The 10000-nt window shown below is 63.5% G+C and overlaps 2 protein-coding genes across 2 annotated transcripts in view; one reads left to right on the top strand and one right to left on the bottom strand.

Moving 5' to 3' along the window:
* Positions 1-1389, top strand: part of EMIHUDRAFT_467966 (hypothetical protein) — a gene marked incomplete at its 5' end in the record, with an annotated part of 4502 nt that extends 3113 nt beyond the window's left edge. Inside the window, 3 exons of the mRNA XM_005785034.1 lie at positions 104-140; positions 422-536; positions 704-1389. Coding sequence (XP_005785091.1) covers positions 104-140; positions 422-536; positions 704-1062 — 511 coding nt within the window. The 3' untranslated portion in view covers positions 1063-1389. The remainder of the gene's footprint in view (positions 1-103; positions 141-421; positions 537-703) is intronic.
* A 4439-nt stretch (positions 1390-5828) lies between these two features.
* On the bottom strand, positions 5829-7055 carry EMIHUDRAFT_441857 (hypothetical protein; the record flags this gene model as incomplete). The annotated part of the gene is made up of 3 exons (XM_005785033.1): positions 5829-6189; positions 6265-6325; positions 6555-7055. The coding sequence occupies 3 exons, from the start codon at positions 7050-7052 to the stop codon at positions 6122-6124; spliced, it is 627 nt and encodes a 208-aa protein (XP_005785090.1). The 3' UTR covers positions 5829-6121.
* Between the last annotated feature and the right edge of the window lie 2945 nt (positions 7056-10000).

Here is a 10000-nt window from a genome sequence, read left to right as displayed (position 1 = left end):
GCCAGCACGCACACATGGCAAGGCACGGCCGAGCGGCTACGCCCGACACCCATTATTATCATTATTGTTATTATTGTTATTATTATTATTATGCCTCCGCAAGGCGAGTGCTCTGCGTGCACGGAGGCCTCTCGCCAGAGGTGCGATCTCCCCATATCTCCCCATATCTCCCCATATCTCCCCATATCCCCCCACACCTCCCCATATCTCCCCATATCCCCCCATACCTCCCCACACCTCCCCACACCTCCCCACACCCCCCCACATCTCCCCACACCTCCCCACACCTCCCCACATCTCCCCACACCTCCCCACATCTCCCCACATCTCCCCACACCTCCCCACATCTCCCCACACCTCCCCACATCTCCCCACACCTCCCCACATCTCCCCACACCTCCCCACCTCTCTCGCGCACGAGGTGCGGACGATCGACCAGATGCGGCTGATCGACCGCAAGCAGGAGATTCCGCATGAGGGCGCCTTCTGCGACCTGATGTGGTCCGGCCCGGGGCATGTCTTGATTTGTCCCGCGGGTATTTCTTTATTTGTAGGCGCCTTCTGCGACCTGATGTGGTCCGGCCCGGGGCATGTCTTGATTTGTCCCCCGGGCATTTCTTTATTTGTAGGCGCCTTCTGCGACCTGATGTGGTCCGGCCCGGGGCATGTCTTGATTTGTCCCCGGGTATTTCTTTATTTGTAGGCGCCTTCTGCGACCTGATGTGGTCCGATCCGGACGACATCGACACGTGGGCAGTGTCGCCGCGCGGTGCGGGGTGGCTCTTCGGCCAAAAGGTGACGCATGAGTTCAACGCAATCAATGGGCTCGAGCTCATCTGCCGGGCGCACCAGCTGGTGCAGGAGGGCTACAAGTACATGTTCGAGGAGAGCCTCGTGACCGTCTGGTCGGCGCCAAACTACTGCTACCGCTGCGGCAACGACGCGTGCATCCTGGCGCTCGACGACCAGTTGGTGCGCAACTTCAAGATCTTCAAAGAGGTGGAGTCGACCAAGGCAGCGGGCGGCGGAGGGCAGCTCTCCAACGTGCCCTACTTCCTGTGAGGCGCCGCCGCGGCGTGTTGCCCCTGCCTTTGCCCACCCCCGAAGCGTATCGCCTCGGGCGGCGGAGGCGGCTCGCAGTCGGCCGGGAGGGCGGGGAGAAGGTGTGCCGAGGGCCGTGGTGGATCGAGCAGTGGAGGAAGGAGGGCTCAGACGGCATGTGCGTTGCACGAGTGTGCGGCCATGGGGCGGACCGCAGGGAGGCGCAGCTGACCCAGCAGTGCTTCTGGTCGCGCCGCGCCGCACGTGAGACGTGTGTGCAGTCAGCTGTCAGCGGGGCGCGCCGCGCGTTTCCAGCGTGTTGTACACTCGGTTACGTCTTCCATGTTACTACCGCCCTGCCTGGCCGAAGCGGTGCCCGTTGGAAGAATTCGGAACGCGTGCCAGTTTCGGGGGGCAAACCCTGCCCGGCCCCTAGAGCACCAGGTAAGGCCCAGGTGTGGCCTAGGGCATCAGAAGGGACCAAGAGGAGTCCAGTCTGAGCCATAGAGCCCATGTCTTTGCCCCCGAAGGTCGCGTTCAAATGCCCGGAACGGACGTTACAGTGGTGTCCGGCCGGCGCGCGATCACCGAGCTGTGACGCTCAGGGAAGCCGGTTGAGGTACTGGTTTCTTTGCCCAGGCCTGGCCTACGACCCATGCTGGATCAGCTGAGCAAGGTTTGGGGAGAATCCCCCATTCAGAGCTTCAGATATTTTGACAGACGACCAAAATCACCCCGTTTTTGCCCATTTTCGGTCGTTGTCTCGCTCTGAATGAAGAAAACAGTGGTTATATTTACTTCAAGAAGGCGTTCTTTTTTCCAAATGTGAAAGGGGGCGCGGGGGTTCCACGCACGACGAGCACGGAGTCCTCAAACACCCCTCGAGGGACCGTAATTAGCTGATGTCAGCCGCCCGCAACAGAAACTTCGTGACCACTTCAACAGAAAGCTTTCAGCTGACGACGATCGCGATGGTGAGCCTCGTCCGACCCGAAGCACGCGCGGCAGGACTTTGGGCACAAGCCCTTGACGACGTTGAAATCGCACCCCCCGAGGAACAGCAAATCCGCGCAACTCTCCGCCAGCAGCCCTAGCCGCTTCGCTTCCGGGGCGAGCAGCTCATCGGGTGTGTCGTTGCATTCCTCTGCGCGCGTCCACTTTGCCGTCCAGTCGTCGTCTTCAACCTCGCTCGCGGGCCGCATTTGCTCCAGCATGCCGATCGCCTCCTCCAGCTCGGCTCTTTCTACCGCCTCTTCGTCCGCGACAGCGCAGCTCTCCGGGCAAAGCTCCTTCACCTTGGCCCAGTCACACATGGTCGCAAGCGCCGTCTCAGGGGGCGGGCTCACCGTCACGAGGGAGACGCATGTGAGGGCCAGTCCGTTGTCGGCAAGGATGCCCTTTTGCCCCAAGCCTCCCACCACTACCTCGACGCATGGCGGGGCGGCGTCCTGTGTGCTTGTGGGCCGATCCGCAGAAGAGCAGCGGGCGAGCGAGCTGTCAAACGTGTCGTTGATGCCGCGCGGCGTTGATGCCGCCTCAACGGGAAGCCTTGCCTCCTCCGCCTGGAATAGGCGGCGGCCTAGGTCCTCATCGTTCGTTCCCGCAATCCGCGAGATATCCGTCTCGCCGCGCTTGAAGCAGGCCAGCGGATAGATCTGGCCCACCGCATCGTCTTTGAAGGCCTCCTGCTCCTCGCTCGTGGGAAAGAGCTCGCAGATGCTCTCGTCGAGCATCGCCTCAAAGTCTTCTTCATCGACTGACACTGCCTCCATGGCCTCTTGTAGCTCGTCGTCGTTCAGTGGGACGCTGAGGCTCCTTCCGAAGTTCTGCGATTCAGTGCGGCATGGACAACAGGTGATGTGGGCGATGGGGCGGGGGGCGGGGGGTGGCGGGGGCGGTTGGCGCACATCAGCCTTGATGGATTTCAATGCAATGTGTCCGAAGAGGGAGCAGCAGTTGTCCTCGTCTGCCTCGCCACCGCACGTCTTGGGGCACGTGAAGTTGACCGCGGCATTTGCGCACAGGTCAGTCTTGTTGACATCGTCGGCCACCTCGTTTGCGCAGCAGGAGCAGAGGCCATTGTACCAGCCGGCTCCAGTGATAGGCGGAAGAGAAGGCGATGCCGACGGCGGTGGCGGTGACGGAGGGTCGCACTCCTCGGCCAGCCGGCGGCGCGATGCCTTGGTAGTCTCGTCTGCGCCATCGTCATGTGATGCCGTCGCGGAGGTCGAGGACGACGCTGCAAATGGGACCTTCCTCCCAGACAGCGCGGAGACGTTGCGGGGGTCCGCTTTGGTCAAGCCGAATCGGCTGTATCGGAAGCAGGTGGCATAGGGCGAGGGCATGACGTAGTCCTGCCATGCGCCCTCGATCGAACCCTCCGCCATCGCCCTGGTGGTCATGAGCTCGCCCGGCTGCGGCTTCGGGTCGACAGCCCCGTCCTGGTCGAGCGAGCCGAACCCGAAGAAGGCCTCGCCCACCCACCTACAGGACGGCGCCGGAATGTCGGGAGGCATACTCGGGTAACAGCTGTCTGTCGACGTCGTTAATCTCGTAGCTGAGCTCTCCCTTCCCTCGAAGCGCCTCGGCCGCCTCTCAGCATTTGGGACACACTTTGGCAATCATGCTGAATGAAGTGCTCACCTTTCAGGTGCCGGAGTACGAAACTCCACGCCCGGCCAACGAGGCTACTGTCGCGGCCTACAACTGTAAAGTCTGCCCAGGTTAGTCAGATGACGATCCCGGCGTGAACACAACTAACTGACGGATCCGCTCCTGACAGTGGCATGCACCACGCTGCGGCGCGTGTGCCACTGTCTTTGTTTGAAGTAAAAAGTCGAATCAGAGCGGCGTCGGCGTTGATCTGAGTTTTCCTCCTTCGGACCGCCCATCCGGGACCGCTCCAGGACGCACGCCGGCGAAGCCCCATCAAGCTGCTGTACATCCCCGGCATCGCCTCCCCTGGCTTAGCTAGACTGAGAGATATTGTGCACATGGTCTGTCTCTACAATATACTCACCGACACTTCAGACTTCACCTCCCAGAGCTCGTCCCGGTCCGCCACGGCCATCCTCGGCCTCCGGAGGGCCCCCGGCCGCGGCGCGGTGCGGCGGCGTCACAAATCCGACAAACACGTCTCAAATCCGACCGACCACACAGAGCAGCACCGGGACGAGGTCGGTCGGGCGATCTGAGGCCCGACTAGGCGTATGCATTGCCCATCCAGGACTATCATCTGGACCTATCAACAGGCGCCTGCGGCGCCGTGCTCAGGATGTTCCAACCTGTTCCACTTTGATTCTCGAGTCATACTCGAGGGGTCCCGTACCATGCGGAATCGACCCTATCCAGTGCTCAAGTGCTCAAACAAACACGGCGGGCACACGGGCGGTGGATGGGCTGGTTTGACACCGAGGTGCGTGCGGCAGCTTGAGTGGCTGGACGCTACTGCTGATCGCCGCCGCCAATGATCACAAGCAGCTGGTCGAACTTTTGCTGAAGCGGGTCGCGAAGCCGGACGCGCAAAATAGCAAAGGCCCTGCGGCGCTGATGGCCGCCGCCGTCAATGACCACGTGCAGGTGGCCGAGTGCTGCAGCAGGCGCGGAGATCAACCTTCAGGACAGCGGCTGCAGAACCGCGCTGATGTTCGCTGCTTACCAAGGCCACTTGCAGGTGGCGGAGCTGCTGCTGCAGCACGGGGCAGAGGTCGACCTGCAAGACGTTAGCGGCTGCACTGCGCTCACAGCCGCCGCCGTCTACGGCCATTCTGTCGTCGTGCTCCGCCTGCTGCGGGCGGGCGCAGACATGGCGCTGCGCACTGCGAACGGCCACACAGCGCTGACGATCGCCAAGCAGAAGGGCCACACCGAGTGCGTCGCCGCCGTCAAGACGTTTCTCGGCGAGGTGGCGGCGGAGAGGCGCGACGCGGCGGCGCTCGTGCGGCGCGGGGGCAGGCAGCAGCGGGCCTGTTCCCGAGGACATCGGCGAGGCGGGCGGCGCAGGGGCGGACGGCCCTGCCGCCTCGAGCAAGGGGCAGCGGCGGCACCAACTGCCGCGTCCTTTCCTGGCGGCGTGGAGAGCGGAACGGGCGAGGCGCCGTCCCCGAGGAGGTCGTGGAGGCGGCTAAGCAAGACGACGCGGCGGTGCTGGCGTGGCTCGACGGCGGCGGGCGGGTCGATGCGACTTTCACTGTTGCGGGTGTGAGCGGCTTTACGCTGCTGATGGTCGCCGCCTTCTACGGCAACGGGCGGCTGGCCGCGGCGCTGCTGCAGCGTGTCGCTTCGATCGACCTTCAAAACGCGTCGGCGTCACCGCACTGATGTACGCCGCCGACCGAGGCCGCGAGCGGGTGGCCGAGCTGCTGGTGCGGCACGGGGCGGAGCTTTTGGGGAGCATGCGGCGGCCGAGAATTCGGCGAAGGAGGCGGCGACGGCTGCAGAGGCGGCGGCGAGGGCGGCGGAGAGGGCGGTGGGGGAGAATGAGGCGGCGCGGCACGCCGAGGAGCTGCTGGCGGAGGTCGAAGCGGAGAAGCGCGCCAAGGGCAAGAAGGGCAAGAAAAAGATGAAGGGCGGCGGGGCGGGCGGAGCTGGGCCATCGCAGGAGACGGAGAGGAGGGTGCCGAGGCAGCCGTCCGAGGCAGCCGCAGCCGAGGCCGCAAAGAAGGCCGAGGAGGAGAGAATGATCAGGCTTCCACTTTTTTGCCCTTGGTTGTGCACCCCTTGTGCTTCACGCAAGAGGCTAGAGGCAACGAGTCTCTCGAGAGTGACCTCCCAGGTGTGCAATCTGCAAAGAGATGGCCTTTTAAAGCAACCTCAGGTACGCATGCGCGCCCGGTCTTCTCTCTCAAACTGTGTAGATCCCGCCACATCTCGCGCCCAAAGCTGCCGGCCCAAGCTTCTGCCAGCGGGCTGCGCCGCGACCCCGCCCGGTCGCGCCGCAGCCCGCCCGGCCTCCTGCTCCAACGGCCCCCGGCGGCCCCGCCGCCGCCGCCGCAGCCGTTGTTGCTGCGCTGTCTGACGGGTGGGGTGCGCGTGGTGGCGTGCGGCGCGCACGGAGAGCGCCCTCCCCCCCGCCGCCGCCTCACTTCTTCCCGAAGCGCTGCGAGAGCCAGTAGAAGGCTCGGTCGATCTGGCGGTCGAGCCAGGTGCCTGCAGGAAGGCTCCGAGAAGGTTCGGACGAACTTCTCCCCCGCGCATGTGGCGCTTCTAGGCGGGGGGCGGTGCCGGACGCCGCCGGTGGACCATCGCTCGGCGCCTCCTCCTCTGCTGTGGCTGAGTCAGGCACCTGTTCACGGTGGGAGGGTGTGAAGAGGTGGCGGGGAGGTGGCGGCGGGCGAGGAGGAGAGGAGGAATGGAGGAGAGAGGAGGCGCAGAGAGGAGGAGGTGCAGAGAGGAGAGGAGGAGAGGAGGAGGAGGAGAGGAGAGGAGAGGAGGAGGAGAGAAGGATGAGAGGAGGAGGGGAGGAGGGGAGGAGGGGAGGAGGGGAGGAGGGGAGGAGAGGAGGTGGAGCTCACCGCTGCCGGCGCCCCGGCCTTCCGCACGGCGCGCGGGACCTTGTACACCTTGCCACCGTCGCCGGAGGAGAGGCCGCCGCCGATCCGACTCACGAGCAGCAGCCCCGACGCCGCCACCGCCGCCGCCGGCAGCGCCTTCTTCGCAGCCTCCACCCACGTCCGCACGACCGCCGGCGACGCGGTCGGCGGCGGCTCGAACTTCGGAGGCGGGGCGGGCTCCGGCTCGGGCTCGGGCGCGGGCGCGGGCGCAGACGCCTCCTCCTCCGCCGCCTCAGCCGCCTCCTCTGCGGCGTCGGCCTCCTCAAAGTCGCCCGCCGCGGCGACCTCCTCTGCAGCCTCGTCCGTATCCAGAGGTGCGGCGGCGTCGGCGTCGTCTGCCTGCGCCGAGGCGGCGCTCGCGGCCGACAGCACCAGGCCGAGGCTGAGCAGGCTGGGCGCCGCCGCCTCCGCGAGCGCGAGAGAGAGCGCGAGCGCTAGCCCCACGAGCCTGGCTCTCATGAGATAGGGTTCTGTTGGGAGTGTGAACGCCCTCCTCATGAATAGATCTCGACAATTGCCGCTGGTAGGCGCGCCGCGCCGAACCATGGCGGGCGCGCCGCGGCCGCGCGCAACCTTCGTCACAATGCCAACCGCGCGCGGCCGTCGACCGGCAAGCACACGCCTCGACTCGGACACACTGTTCCGAGGGCAAGGCCAAGGGAGAGGGGCTGGCCCCTAGCCCTAGAGGAGAGCTTCCGAGACCCACTCCAAGACCACGCACGCATCATCCCGCGGCCTGGCGGTCGGCGGGATTGCAACCAGTCTTCGCGTGCCGCCTGTCGTTCGATTCGGGCGCCTTTGGCGTCGGGGTGGCGAGCAGGGGACGCGGCTCTGAGCGCCCAGCGACGCGTGCCGGATGGAGTCCGGCCGCGGGTGACTAGGGAAGTTCGCTCAGGATGTGTGGCAGTCAGTTTGGCTGAGTGTCTTGTCTTGTGGTTCTGTGTGTCGCTCCTGTGTGACCGTCATCGCCCGTCTAGCGTCCACCCATACCGCGTTGGTGTCCCAGTCGTTGGTCGGACTGTGTTTCGCGTTCCCATCAATCAATCAAGAGAGAGAGAGAGAGAGAGAGAGAGAGAGAGAGAGAGAGAGAGAGAGAGAGAGAGAGAGAGAGAGAGACGTCTCTATCCTAGCGAGATGTCTGTGTGAACAGGGACATGTGCGGGACGTGTCAGGCCGGCTTGCTTATTGCTCTGTTTGTCGGACGTCCGCTCAACCGCGGCTTGGCTGATGTAGTCTACGCCTCGGTACAGACCCTCGCTCCGTGTACAGCTCACAGCTCACTACATGGTACCTCCGGCGAGATCGCGGAGCGATGAGATCGACGTCGTGAGTGGTGCTGGTGCGGTGCGACCGCACAGCTTAGTCTGGCTAGCGCTCGATACGGTAGCCGGCACCATGGACACCTGCGGGGTGTCGTGGTGGCAGTCAGGGTCGGAGTCCCTGCTCACAAGTCTTCTTGGCACCTCGGCCAGGAGCCTGCTTGGCAACTCGGCCGTGCAGCGTGTAAACCGGACTGATGCCTGTCCGGCACAGTCTTTCCCGTCTTCGCTCGATACGAAGGCTGGTGCCGTGCGAGCCTGGGGCTCGACGTGGAGCTGGGTTGGAGCCCCAGCAAGCGGCAACTCGGCCGCGACCCGACTCGGCAAATCGGCCGAGCTCGGCGACATTCGAATGATCTCTGACGTCTGTTCTTCGTCTACTTCGGTTCCCACCACGAGCACCTCGGCTTCGTGGGCACGGATCTTCTCTCCTTCTTCACTTTACCGGCTCGCTCTCATCTCCTTTGAGCCACCACCACCGCCGCTGCCTCTGTCGCCGCCGCCGCCAGCCCTCGAGCCAGTCCAGCTGCCTCCTCTGGAGCAGCCTGGACCCCGGCTCTCGCCACCATCAACTCCATCGCCGCCGCCGCTCTGGACGATGGCAACTTTCTACGACCAGAGCCTTGCACCGCTGAAATATGACGACGGGGGCACTCTTCTGTCCAGGATCGCGGCGACTGCCACATCGTTGGGGAGGCTGGGACATTGGTGCGATGTGGCGACGCCGCGACTTTGCAGTATTTCGCTCTCCTCTGCCTCTCGCCTCTTCGGTTTCGCTCCTCCCGCCGCCCCGCGGCGCTCCAGCTCGGATCGCCGCGCGCGGCTGACCAAGCTCTACTACTCCCATGTTGTTCAATTGACATCCAGTCGACCGCTCAGATAGTCTACTACCTTGAGCCCGGGAGACGGAAGGTCACATGCCACGTTCACTAGCTCGCGCCTCTGATCAGCGTGACGATTAATCGCTTCACACTCCGCTGTGTTGTCTGCCGCATCTGAAGACCGCGCAGACAATGGGGGAGTGTTGGGAGTGTGAACGCCCTCCTCATGAATAGATAGATAGAGAGAGAGAGAGAGAGACGTCTCTATCCTAGCGAGATGTCTGTGTGAACAGGGACATGTGCGGGACGTGTCAGGCCGGCTTGCTTATTGCTCTGTTTGTCGGACGTCCGCTCAACCGCGGCTTGGCTGATGTAGTCTTGCTTGTACCGTTCCTGTACGCCTCGGTACAGACCCTCGCTCCGTGTACAGCTCACAGCTCACTACAGGTTCCTAGTGTGGAAAAAAGAATTTTAGCACGAAACTCCCTCGCGCAACACTGGGCACGGGACTGGCGCGCACTGGCACTAACACAAAAAAGAATTTAAACAACCGATCTCTCTCGGAAAAAAGAATTTTACCCAGTGCGAAGTCCGCCTCCGCGAGTGGAGTCGGGACGTACGAGCTCAAGCGCCACCCAAAAAGGGGCGGACAGCCATGGAGGTCACCGAATGGAGGGCGAACGGCACGATGCGAAAAGGCAGGGCGAGGCGGATGGAGAAAGAAGTGCCGAGAAGGCCATGGTGGAGGGGAGGGACGGGAGGACGAAAGAAGGGCGAGGAGGACGAGCGGCCCGCACAGACCGCGAGCAGACAGCGCCTGCTGGCCATTTCGAGACATTCGCCAAGAACGCTAGCTACATGGGAGGGCTTCGTGAAGGATGGATTGAAAAACATTCGAACAAAGAAGAGGTGACGGGAGGAACCGGCGGAGGATGCAGTGACGTAAGACACACACACACACACACACACACACACACACACACACACACACACACACACACACACACACACACACACACACACACACACACACACACACACACACACACACACACACACACACACACACACACACACACACACACACACACACACACACACACACACACACACACACACACACACACACACACACACACACACACACACACACACACACACACACACACACACACTCACTCACACTCGCTCACCCTCGCGCAGTGGGGCGTTCTCATTTGAAATGTCGGGGTGGTCCTGTCTGCAGACGTAGAGACGCGAGGTTTGT

This window comes from Emiliania huxleyi (genome assembly GCF_000372725.1).
Source record: "Emiliania huxleyi CCMP1516 chromosome Unknown EMIHUscaffold_165, whole genome shotgun sequence".
In the NCBI taxonomy this organism is placed as follows: Eukaryota; Haptophyta; order Isochrysidales; family Noelaerhabdaceae; genus Emiliania; species Emiliania huxleyi.
Note: the sequence above shows the minus strand (reverse complement) of the source record. Positions and strands in the feature narration are given on the sequence as shown.